Here is a 13,081-nt window from a genome sequence, read left to right as displayed (position 1 = left end):
CTTGAGTTTTTCTACAATAGTCATACATTCAACAAATGTTTAATGAATGACTATTAGATGAGTACAAGTGTACTTACTATAGTGAACTTTGAAAAAAAGAAAACTAAGAAATAATGGTATTTTTCCATTGTTGGAAATCATAAATCACAACTGTCAAGTTCTAGTTTGTCTAAAAAACCCAGGTACATCTCAGGAACAAACACAATTATATAAGTCACAGCACTTAAACTCAGAAATTAAATATGGCATGAAATACCATCCTGACCCTATGTTTCCACATAAAGTTGAAATTGCTATAATTAATTTATAGAATTAAATTACATTAATTAAAGACAGCTCATTTTAGCTGGTGCTAACAATGTTAAAAATAACCACAGAGTTTTCCTATCCTTTACCTGATTAAAATGGGCAGAACATAGCGTATTCTACTTATTTCCAGGTGAATTCTTCACATTTCCTGGCTTGTAAAACAAAAAGTAAGAATATTAGTACAGTTTGAAAAGAAATAGTGAAACTTCTAAAGAAATAGCGGAACATCTCAAAGTGCCAATCTTCAGCATTTGGTTGATACAAACCCTAAATACTATTAACAATGTAAAGTGACCATTTCTCAATAAACTTAAGGAATTACTAAGGATCCTGGAGGGCCCTGCTGTAGAGAGTGACTTAAGCACAGAGGAGAGCAGGAAATAAAGCTCCATCAAATCTCACTATACAAAGTCAGCCAAATAGCTGATTCTATTTTTAAAAATCAAATCAATTGTGAAAAGATTTATTACTTCATTCCATGGTCATTGTTAAAGAAGGTTTACAACTACGGGGATGCGTCCCATAGGTACTCCACTCTGTGTATCATCCACCATAGGGGCCAAATCACAAAACATGTTTACTCTGAAAGAGCGTATAATCGGACCACACCCATTCTGCCTGGCCACCATCTGGGAACATATAATTAGGTCATGTCATCCATGAGAAGCGATGTAGGAAAGTTTCTAGTGGGAGAAGTTTATGCGCTAAATGTTTAAGACCTTACTTTCTTTCCTATATGTTTTTAAGACTTTGACTGTGAAAACATGTTAGTAAGACCTGCTGACATCAAGGATCTGAGCTCTCATGAGATGGCATTCTGAAAAGCACGAGACTGCAGTTAAGCAGAAAATGGGGGTGTGATTCTGTGGTCTAGACCTGGCGCAGGTTCTCCTATCCATGGGTGAAGGGGGGGTGCAGAGTGAGAAAGCAGAAACATGTGACGACAGTATTCCTGTAATTTCAGAGCCTGGTATCTAGGCAACTTCAGGCCTACTGGAGTGGTTGAGAACTGGTCTCTAAGCATGGGGATCGTACGCCCTGGCTTGCCCAAGTTATACTGGGTTATACCCACTGTCCCAGCATAATTGATAGTGCCCCTTTTGCTCTCTAGAGTATCCAAGTTTGGATGATAAATTATATGGTCACCCTATCTACAGACCATATCCACTTGACAACTGAGTTCTGGGGAACAAGGTCATATGTACTGCTTGATGGATCATCATACAATACTCTACTTGTTGCTCTGAACAGAGTTCTACAGGACTCACTGCCTGTGTGCCTTACTCTATTCCTCCACAGCCGCTTTCACACATACACACACACACACACACACACAGTCCCAGAGGCCTTCTTGATGTTCCAACTTGCCAAGCTCTCTCCTGGGATGAGACTTCTGCAAAATGTATCCCTTGACCTAGAATGATCAATCCCAATTTTTGCCTGACTAAATGCTACTCATCCTTTAGATCAAGGCTTTTCCCCCGTCCACTGCCCTTTGATTTAGATAAGAACCTTTTATTCATATTCATAGCACCCATGAGCTTCTTGATTTGTGTAAATCTTTCACTCATGTTTGAATCCTTCACTAATATGTAAGCTTCACGAGGGGACAATATCCCTAGGACCTCCTAACACATAGTATTCAAACATTTGTATAAAAAAAGTTTGGTGCCCTGGCCGGTTTGGCTTAGTGGTTAGAGGTTGGCCTGTGGACCAGAGGGTCTCAGGTTCAATTCCTGGTCAAGGGCACGTACCTGGGTTGCAGGTTGGATCCCTGAACCCTGACTGGGGTCATGTGGGAGGCAACCAATCAATGTGTCTCTCTCACATTGATGTTTCTCTCTCTCTCTTCCTCCCTCCCTTCCTTCCACTTTATCTAAACATCAATGAAAAAATGTCCTCAGGTGCAGATTAACAAAAAAGAAAAAGTATGAGTATGTAATTAATGAAGAGCAAGAAGAGTTTAAAAAGAGGCTTATAGAGGTGAGATAACCATGTTCAGCAATTGGGTCTGTCATAAAAGCTATGTGGTTTTCTATCTAGTTAAATATACTTGAGGTCTGAATTACCTTAACATAATGCTTGCTAAGTACTTCTAGTGACATTTTGTTGTTGTTGTTAATCCTGACCCGAGGATATTTTTTCCATTGATTTTTAGAAAGAGTAGAAGGGAGAGAGGGAGAGGGAGAGAGGGAGAGGGAGAGATGTAAACAGAGAGAAAGAGAGAGGAGAGGAAGAGGAAGGGGGGGAGAGAGAGAGAGAGAGAGAAACATTGATGTGAGAGAGACACATCAATCAGTTGTCTCCCACATGCATCCTGACTGGGGCGGGGGATAGAACCTGCAACCCAGGTACATACCCTTGAGCAGGAATTGAACCCATGACCCTTCAGTCCAAGTGCCATTGCTCTAATTATCGAGCAATACTGGCCAGGGCTGGTGACATTCTTATATATTCTACTATCTATACTTGCCAGCATCTCAATCTCAAAAATATAAGACACTAAGTTCATAAGCTTTTTTTTACCTTTTGGACATTAAGAAAATGAGTACACAAAAATATTTTTCTGGTTGAGGAAAACAACTCTGTTGCTAGGAAAATTTTCTTGTTTGATTACATATCACTTATAGTATAACAAAGCATGACAATCAAATATCTCACTAAAGAAATATTGAGCCCTTCCACCCTATTACAAATCAGATCTCTCTTGGCAGAAACCTCCATGACCTCAGAAAAAACAACATTCTGACTTCAAAAGACAATGTGTGATTTAGCACAAGCCAGAAATTAACTTTTTTTGCATTTTCAGACAAATAATTTTATTCAAAATATTCACAACTAAATCAGTCTCCTTATAATCTAATTTTAGTGTATATTGGGTTTCATTGTTTTTTAGTAATCAATACATTTATTTAATCCAACATTTCTAAATATTATTTCAAAATATAATCAATATAAAAATAATGAGATAGTTTACACTCTTTTTATTTCTACCATGTCTTCTAAATTTGGTATAAATTTATATTTACGGCACACTTCAATTCAGACTAGCAACAGTTCAAATACTCAATAGCCAGTGGCTGCCATATTGGACTACACAGGGCTAGAGGAATAAGCTAAACAGCACTGTGATGGTTAGTTTTATGTGTCAGCTTGGCTAGGCTATATAGTAGAAAACTTATGTTTGTCCATAAACATGAATGATAATGTCTATTAGCAAAATTGAAACATTTGTTTTAATCAAAACATGTATTTCTAATTAGTATGCACTGCCATGTGAAGAGAGATTCCCAGCCAAAACTTTGCGGTATAGCAGTCCACTGAAATGTCTGAGTCCCTCAGCAGTTGGAAATATTTTAATCAATTACTTAACTTCTCCAAAATGCAGTTTCCTCATTTGTAAAAGTGGGATAATAACAGAACCTGCCCCACGGACTCTTCAGGAGCAGGGTTTAGCGCCCAGGGCCAAGTTCACAGCAAGTGCTCAACATTACCTATCCTTTGTGGTAGGTCACTTAGCTTTTTTTTTTTTTTTTTTTTTTTTTTTATCCTCACCCGAGGATATTTTTCCATTTTTTGTTCAGGTAGAGTGGGAGGGAGAGAGAGGAAGGGAGAGAGAGAGAGAGAGAAACATCGACGTGAAGGGACACATCGAGTGGCTGCCACCCGCACGACCAACCGGGGCCGGGGACAAACTGCAACCGAAGTACATGCCCTTAGCGGTAACCGAACCCAGGTCTCTCCGGACCGCAGGTCGACGCTCTAACCGCTGAGCCAAACCGGCCAGGGCGTCACTTAGCTTTTTGGATGAGGAAATAAAAGGTAAGGATAAACCACCTGTTAAAGACTCCAGTGAAATTGCAGTTCAATAAATGTGGCAGGCAGAATAATGCCCCCCCCCCCCAAATCTCTACATTCTAATCCTGGAACCTATGACTATGTTACTCTACATGGCACAGGAGAATTAAAGTGGCACTGGAACTAAGGTTGCTAATCAGCTGACCTTCCAATGGGGAGATTATCGTGGATTATCTGGGTGGGCCCAATGGAATCACATGCGTTCCTATAATCTAGAGGGAGGCAGAAGTCGGGGACAGAGAAATGGGAAGTAAAAAGGACTCAACCTGCCTGGCTGGTGCGGCTCAGTTGGGTGAGCATCATCCTGGGCACTGAAAGGTTGCCAGTTTGATTCTGGGTCAGGGCACATACCTGGGTTGCAGGTTTGATCCCCAGCCAGGGAGCGTACAGAAGGCAACCGATGGATGTTTCTTTCTCTTTCTCTCTCCCTTCTCTCTAAGCATGTTCTAGGGTGAGGATTTTAAAATAATAATAATAAAAAAGATTCAACCTTGGCTTTGAAGATGGAGGAGGAGGGCTATGATCCCAGGAATTCTGTAGTACTTAGAAGCTGGGAATGGCCCCTCAGCTGACAGCCAGCAAAACAGACCTTGGTCCTCCTACAAGCACAAGGAACTGAATTCTGTCAACAACCTGAATGAACAGGATTCTCCCCTGGACCCTCCAGAAAGGACTGCAGCCCTGCTGACACCTTGATTTAGCACCATTCTGACCTACAGAGTCTAAGCTAACAGATTTGTATTACTTTCAGCCAGTAAATGTGTGGTCATTTGTTATGCAGTAATAAAAAACGAAAACACCAATAGGAGGATTCTTGACTAATGGAGATAAGCCCTATGGCTCCCTTTTCCATCAGGAGATGCTATCTTCTCAGGCAGAAGAGAAAATGTGCAGCATCATATGATATCCATCATGACTAGTGTGCTAGTCTGTCCATTTTATGTGTTTCTCACATGGATAAACTCACTTAATCCTCAAAACAGCTCCCATGAACTACTACCCCCATTTCCCCGAGCTTCGAAGCAATTTCTAAAAAGTTTCCAGTCTTGTAAGAGGCGGGGTGGGGACGGAGCCTGGTGCACCCACCGTGGAGTCCGCTCTCCTGGCCTCCAGGTCCACCTTCTCTGATACCAAAGGTATATACCTTTCAAAAAAGATGATCATTTTTCTCAGGATTTTTAACTTTTTATTTTGCTAAGTAACGATGTTGAAAAAGAAAAAAAAATTCATCGCCTAGTACCTTTTCTTCTTAGAATGTTAAACAGCAAAAACTAAAAAGGGGCCCAGCTGGTGTGGCTCAGTGGCTGAGCGTCGACCCTGCACCAAGAGGTCAGGTCGCCAGTTCGAGTCCTGGTCAGGGCACATGTCCAGGTTGTGGGCCTGATCCCCAGTGGGGGGCATGCAGGAGGCGGCCAGTTGATGTTCTCTCTCATCAGTGTTTCTATCTCTCCCTCTCCCTTCCTCTCTCTCTAAAAATCAATAAAGAAAAAAAATTTTTAAAAGACTAGAAAGGGAACAAATTCAGCTTTATAAAAAACCCACCAAAAAAAAAGAAAAAGAAAAGAAAAACCCACCATATTGTCCTGAAATTTATTTTGTTGTGGTGAGAACACTTAAGATGAGACCTACCATCCTGATAAATTTTACGTGCACAATACAGTAGTGTTCACTACAGTTACAATGATGTACAGTGGATCTCTAGAATGTATTCATCTTGCTTAACTGAAACTTTACACCCGTTGAAGAGCTCCCCATATCCCCCTTCCCCAGCCCCTGGCAATCCCCATTCTACTCTCTGTTTCCATGAGTTTTACTATTTTAGATACTTCATATAAGTAGAATTATGCAGTATTTCTCCTGTGACTGGCTTATTTCAAAGACGATCATTTTAAATCATTTAAATCACATTACTTACAGCTAAACTGAAGTGTGTTTGGAAAGCTAAGAAATTTCAAGTGGAGGAAAAGAAAGCAGGCCATATTTACTCAGGATGGTGGCTGCTGCTTCCCCTTCACATTCCTTCTGAGCCAGCAAGGACCTGCATACAACTATTAAAAGCTCAGGTTCAGAAGTTCTGCTCAGTTTTCATGTTAGTAATGGGTTTATATATTTATTTATGTATTTTCCTGCCCTTTAATTAATTATTAAGATTTTTCCTTTTGCCCTGAACAGTTTGGCCCAGCAGTTAGAGGGTTGGCCTGAGGACTGAAGAGTTGTGGGTTCGAGTCCTGTTAAAGGCACATACCTTGGTTTCAGTTCAATCTCCGGCCCTGGTTGAAGTCATGTGGGAGGCAACCAATCGATGTATCCCTCTCACATCGATGTTTCTCTTTCTCTCCTGTCCTCCCTCCCACCCTATCTGAAAATCAGTGGAAAAAAATATCCTCGAGTGAGGATTAAAAAAAAAAATTTTCCTTTTCAGTTATTGTTGGACTTTTATAGTCATTCCATAATTCTTTAATAGTAACTTGTTATATTTTTTTAAAACCTAGTGAAAACTAAACATGACATTTACTGAGAAACACTGATGCATTTGGTTACTTATAGGACACATGCAAAAGAGCCATCTGTGACCGTGGGGCCTGACACCCACACCTGACCTCCATCCCTGATACTCAGGTGTTGGGCTGGGACTATTCTGAAAAGGTTTCAAATTAGCAATGGATTTGCCCTGGCAGGTTTGGCTCAGTGGTTAGATTGTCAGCCCAGGGAATGAAGAGTTGAGGGTTTGATTTCAGGTCAAGAGCACGTACCTGGGTTGCAGGTTCGAACCCTAGGCCCTGGTCGGGTTATACAGGAGGCAACCATTCTATATATCTCTCTCACATCAATGTTTTCTCTTTCTCTTTCTCTCTCCCTCCCCCCTCCCTCATCCCTCCCACTCTCTCTAAAAATCAATGGAAAGCCCTGGCCAGTTTGGCTCAGCAGTTAGTGCATCGGCCTGTAAACAAAAGGGTCTGGGATTCGATTCCTGGTCACCCGGCCCCAGGTGGAGTTGTCCAAGAGGCAACCAACTGATGTGTCTCTCTCACGTCAATGTTTCTCTTCTCTCTCCCTCTCTCCCTCCCTTCCACTCTATCAAAAAAAAAAGTCAATGGAAAAATATCCTTGGTTGAGGATTAACAAAAAAAAAAAAAAAGAAACAATAAAAACAAAATTCTGGATAGTAGTACCCTCTGGGGAGATGGAGAGGTCCATAAAGAACTTAAAAGAGCCCTGGCTGGTTTGGCTCAGGGGTGAGAGCATTGGCCTGCAGTCCAGAGAGACGCAGGTTTGGTTCCCACTAAGGGCACGTACTTAGGTTGCAGTTTGCCCCCGGCCCTGGTTGGGTCGTGCGGGTGGCAGCCACTCGATGTGTCCCTTTCACGTTGCTGTTTCTCTCTCTCTCTCTCTCTCTCTCTCTCTCTCTCTCTCTCTCTCTCTCTCTCCCTCTCCCTCTCCCTCTCCCTCTCCCTCCCTCCCTCCCACTCTATCTGAACAAGAAATGAAAAAAAGTCCTCAGCTGAGGTTTAAAAAATAAAAATAAAAAAAATTAAAAAAGAACTTAAAAGATATTGGTAACTTCCTATTTTTAAAGACGGGTGGGTGATTGGCATATGTGTGCTTGTTATATTGTTTGATTTTAAACGGTATATATATATAGTTGATCCTTGAACAACACAGGTTTGAACTGCGAGGGTCCACTTACATGCGATTTTTTCAGTATACACCTGTACTATTTTGGATCCAAGGATAGGAGTCCATGTATGCAGAGGGCTGCCTGTATGAATTGGTCTAAGCCATTTTACATAGAACACTTAACATTTACAGATTTTGGTATCCTCGGGGGCTGCTGGAACCAATACCCTGCAGATACTGAAGGACAACTACGTTTTGGGTAAGTCAAAAGTTATACATGATTTTTTACTATGTGGGGGGTTGCCATCCCTAACCCCTGTGTTGTTCATGGGTCAACTGCATATTATATGTTCTTTTATCTCCAACAAAAACAAACCCTAGACCACCCTATGACTTATCTGACCAACAACAATAACTAAACTGAAAGACACCTCACCCAAACTTTATTGGTATAGGACTCAGTGCAAACATTTAGAATTCCTAAAAGGGAAAAGGGATGTGGCAGAGCAGAAAATGCCACAGATTTATTTAGGGTCTTTGAGAGTAATATAGCACCATGGGAAATAAAATTGAGAACTGAACCATCATTCATACCACTTAAAATTCAGGGCTTTGTTTTACACAGTGTCCACAAATTTCTTTGACTATTTACAACTAAAATCATGTACATCTGTTACATCATTATAGTACAAATAATTATGAACTAAACTGCACCTAATAGAATCTGGTAATGGAAGCCTGACTTGAAAACCAATCTCCAAACAAGCTAAGACAACAGCAAAAATCTCCTTCATAAAGTGTCCCCCAATTTCCATCAAAGAGACAGTTCCTGGGCCCTGAAAGATTCCTGTTCCAGGGTAGCTTAAGTCTTTGGTCTCATTAATAAAACAAAAACAAAACACTGAAACTCACAAAATCAAACAAGAGAAGGGCAGGGGAATCAATAAAAAAAAACAATAATATTTAACATATAATGCCTGAAATCTAAGTGTATCAAATCTTGAATAAATAAAGCCTTCTGCTCTTTTTCATTTAAAAGTTGTGCTAGCCCTAGCTGGTTTGGCTCAGCCATTAGAGCGTCAACCCATGGACTGAAGGGTCACAGGTTCGATTCCTGGTCAAAGGCACGACCTGGGTTGCAGGTTCGATCCCAGCTCCAGTTGGAGTTGTGTGGGAGGCAGCTGATTGATGTGTCTCTCTCACATCAACATTTCTTTCTCTATGTCTATCTCTCCCTCTCCATCCCCTTCCCTCCCTCCCTTCCTCCCTATCTAAAAATCAATGGAAACATATCCTCCAGTGAGGATAAACAACAACAAAAAAACTTGTGCTGAATGTTTAGTCAGTCAACATTGACTTTATTACCATCTATTGAGAATAGATAGCTATCAAGAAAATCATTCTTTGAGAGTAAACAACTGGAAGAACACTAAGTTCTCCATGACCCTGAAGAGGACAAGGGCTTAGAAGATGAGAGATAGAAATGCAGAGCAACTATGAGCTAATTAAACATCTTTACTATCTCATTTCCCAAATGCACGCATATAAATTTGAGTGGCTTTAAAATCTAACATTTTCAAATGATCATAAAATGCTGGCCTGATGACTTTTACTCCAACCACAGTCCTGTTGCTTGTGCACTGGGCTGAATCAGAGGAGAGAAAACTATTTCCAAGTGAGAGGCTCCAGGGGACCCCGCTTGGCTTTGGTGTGCATGTGTCTGCCTGACAACACAGTGAACACTCAGAACTGAGGCTGTGATAGCTTCCCTGACATTCTAGTATTTTCTTTCCCATAAAAAGTCAGTGTGGACTTAAGAAATTTTTTAAACAGGAAAGGAAGCTTGCAAAGAAAATGCCAGCGAAATGAAAGTAAAACAAAGAGCGTTTATTCTTTAAAGGGGATTACCAAAGGGTACTTGATATTAATACAGAACTTCCTACTGAAGAGCTAATTTAAATAGGCTCAAGAGAGACTAATAATTCCTTTAGAAACCAGTACAAAATTCAGTCAAGATTTCAATGGAAGTAGTGGTGGCCAGAGGGAGGAAGACAGGGGCTGGGTGGAGGTAGATAAAGGGAGGGGGGAAAGGGTGACATCCATAGAATATCAACAATAAAAAAAGAAAGAAAGAAACAGCCCTGGCATGTTTTGCTCAGTGGTTAGAGCATAGGCCTGCAGACCAAAGAGTCACAGGTTCAATTCCAGTCAAGGGCACCTTGGTTGCAGTTTGGTGTGGGAGGCAACCACTCGATGTGTCTCTCTCACGTTGATGTTTTTTTTTTCTCTCTCTCTCTCTCTCCCTCTCCCTCTCATTCTATCTGAAGATAAATGAAAAAATATCCTTGGATGAGGATTTTTTTTTAAAAAAAGAAACAAATACAAAATAAGATTTCACTGGAAGATTATTTATGTATACAATGAGGGGGCTTATAATTTATTCTATGACATTACTTCCAAATCCCAGTTTCAAATTCTAGATTTTAATTTAGAGATAGTTATATATATATATATATATATATATATATATATATATATATATATTAGTTATTTATATTATTAAAAGAGTATTTTGATTTGAGATGATAGGAGTCAAAATGAACTTCCATCAATTTACAATGCAGAAGGTATGTTAATATAAGATTTCTAATTCTTCCTTAGCCAGCTGTGCCTCTGAGTGCCCAGAGGAGACATGATGACTTGTTCTGTACGCATTCTTCCTTATCAGGGAAAGAGAAAATTCCAGAAAACATGGGCAACATCCAATCAGCTATGTGGATGTGAGAAGAGATAGAAGATGACACCTCCAGCTTACGATAGCAAGAGGAGTCTTACTTATTTGTCTTTTGCCTTTTGCCTGGGAGCTCGGTATGTTCTCTTTGTATTCAGTTTTGATAAACTTTCCGATAATATGCTATACTTTGAGCAAATTATTAATACAATACAGTGGCAATTATGGTCTAAGACTGCTGTGGAATGCATTTTATGGTTGTCATTCATTCAGCCCTGCCGGTAATAAGCAAAGGCCTACAAGTTCTATTGCTCCTCTACTAACGTCACCAGAGAATCTGAGCAAGAGATATAGCAAACAAACAGAAAAGGCATGATTGAGCAACAGGGTTACCAAGAATTTTACAAAACCCTAGAGAAACCACATATTTAAACCAAAAGGAAGATAATGAAAAAGATCTTTCTCACCTTTTGAAAGTTCTCCTTCCACAAATCTTCTATGACTATGTATCCTCGTAAACCCCAGTCATATAATTTCTCCCCACTGACCTTAAAACAAAATATAAAAGATCCATTGGAAGTCTATACATGACTGGTAAGGAACAGAAATTTCCACTTTCCTTCTTCCTGTTTCCAATAGAACTGTATTTAAGCATACGATGGCTATAGAGGCCTGGAGACATACACATTAAAACTGTGCAACATGAGCAAATAAAAAATAGTAAGAAGGATGGCGTAAGAAGAAAAATAGTTTGTGTGTAGGTATCATTTTAAATGATTTGCCATCAATCAAGTGTATATTCCAAACTTTCACAATTTCAAGGACATTGTAGGAGATCACGGTTGATATGGGAAATTCCTGAAAATCAGACACAGACACAGGTAGGCTTCTACCTACCGCGCCTAGCACATGGCAGTCATCCAAGTCACATTTGCCAAGCTGCAAAGCAATCATTCATTTTAGGGGCTAGGTAGAAAACTGGTAACACGATAAAGATACTCTCTGTCTTCCCAGGTCCCCCAAAACATAGAGTCTTCAAGTTCCTAGAGGGATTTTGCCTCCTGATCCAAAATCCTTTCTACAACATCCTGAGACAAAGGCCCCAGGATCAGAGAATATTTGGAGGTCAGGGTGTTTACTACCTTAAAAGGCACTTGTTCATCTTTGACTAGCTAGCTTTAGTGGCTGGAAACTTTTTTTTAAATACTGAGCTTTCTTAAAAAAAAAATGCTTCCAGTAATTTGCATTAATTGGTCCTATTTATGACAAAGAATGTCAATTACTCTTCCACATGACAATAATTCAAATTCCTGAAAAGTTATTATTCTCTTCCTAATTTTTATAATAATTTAGCCATATATAGCATTTTAGTTTCCAAAGCACATTCAAATGAATTATCTTTATTATATATAACAACCCTGTATGGTAAGTAGGCAAAAATAATAAGGAAATATTCAGAGGCCAAGTGACTTGCCTAAAGTCATGGTGCTAGTAAGTCTAGCAGTCATTGTAACATGCTGGTTTCTTACAAGTTTTATTCTTCCAGTTGCTCCAACTGTTCTTAAAATATGTTATTATAAGATTCTTGGACCCATCAGGAGACATTTCGAGCATTTACCACATATATGACTGTTTTCGGTGTTATAAATTTCTGAGAGGAAAATAACATTCGCCATTACTTTAAGGGTTTTCTATGGTACTTTTATCCAAACACTACTAAACAGAAAACAGAATATACATGATTTAGAGGCTTGTCCAAAGTCAGAATATTCATTTAAACAACCCACAACAATTTAAACTGTGAAATAGGAAACAAGTGACACTAAAACAACATCAGAAAATCTTTTTCAATCACTGATGTTTGTTTTGTTTTACTGTGGCAAAATACACATAACATAAAATTTACCATTTTAACAATTTTAGGTGTACAATTCAGTGGCATTAAATACATTCACAATTGTATGCAACCATCACCACTATCCATTTCTGGACCTTTTTCATCATCCTAAACAGATCACTAATGTTTTATACCTGTGAAAATAAAGTTGTTTTTTCTGGCTTACCCTAAGTACAAAACAAAGGACAAAACTCATTCTCACTGACTTTAAAAATAAATTAGAATACAAACTCAGATTTGCATCCTACTATCTTGGTTGTGAATGCAAAAGATCTTTTTCAACATATGCTATGGCATGTAAGATTTAAAAAAGACTGCTACTCAGGGGACAGCCACCTATGCTTCTCATTCAGCAGCCAGGCCCACCCTATCCATTTACTGTTTAAACCATAACAGACTGACATGATGTTACAGATTATTTTTATGATCTAGAACAGGCAGAGTGATCCCCTGTTCCTGAGCTGGGACTGAAGCAGACAGAAGAACATTAAGTGTCTGCCTCCAGGACGGCTATAAACAATGTCAAGCCCATGCTAGAAAGATATTACCGGAATTTGCCACCAAAGCCATCAATTTCCCACAGCTGAAGCCACTGGGATCCCATCTACAACAGGAATCTAGACTCAATCCTATCACGAGGACTCCAGGGAGCTCAGTGTCACGTCAGC

General features: G+C 39.7%; 1 protein-coding gene across 2 annotated transcripts in view; it reads right to left on the bottom strand.

The window, feature by feature from the left end:
- The window catches only part of APOO (apolipoprotein O), a 56,079-nt gene that overhangs the window by 4,959 nt on the left and 38,039 nt on the right, over positions 1 to 13,081 (bottom strand). For both annotated transcript variants that reach the window (XM_036270216.1, XM_036270215.1), the window contains exons 7-8: positions 10,984 to 11,064; positions 396 to 461 (exon numbers count right to left, since the gene is read on the bottom strand). In XM_036270216.1, coding sequence (XP_036126109.1) covers positions 426 to 461; positions 10,984 to 11,064 — 117 coding nt within the window. In that variant the 3' untranslated portion in view covers positions 396 to 425. The remainder of the gene's footprint in view (positions 1 to 395; positions 462 to 10,983; positions 11,065 to 13,081) is intronic.

Source organism: Molossus molossus, unplaced genomic scaffold, assembly GCF_014108415.1.
Source record: "Molossus molossus isolate mMolMol1 unplaced genomic scaffold, mMolMol1.p scaffold_m16_p_2, whole genome shotgun sequence".
NCBI classification, from domain to species: domain Eukaryota; kingdom Metazoa; phylum Chordata; class Mammalia; order Chiroptera; family Molossidae; genus Molossus; species Molossus molossus.
Note: the sequence above shows the minus strand (reverse complement) of the source record. Positions and strands in the feature narration are given on the sequence as shown.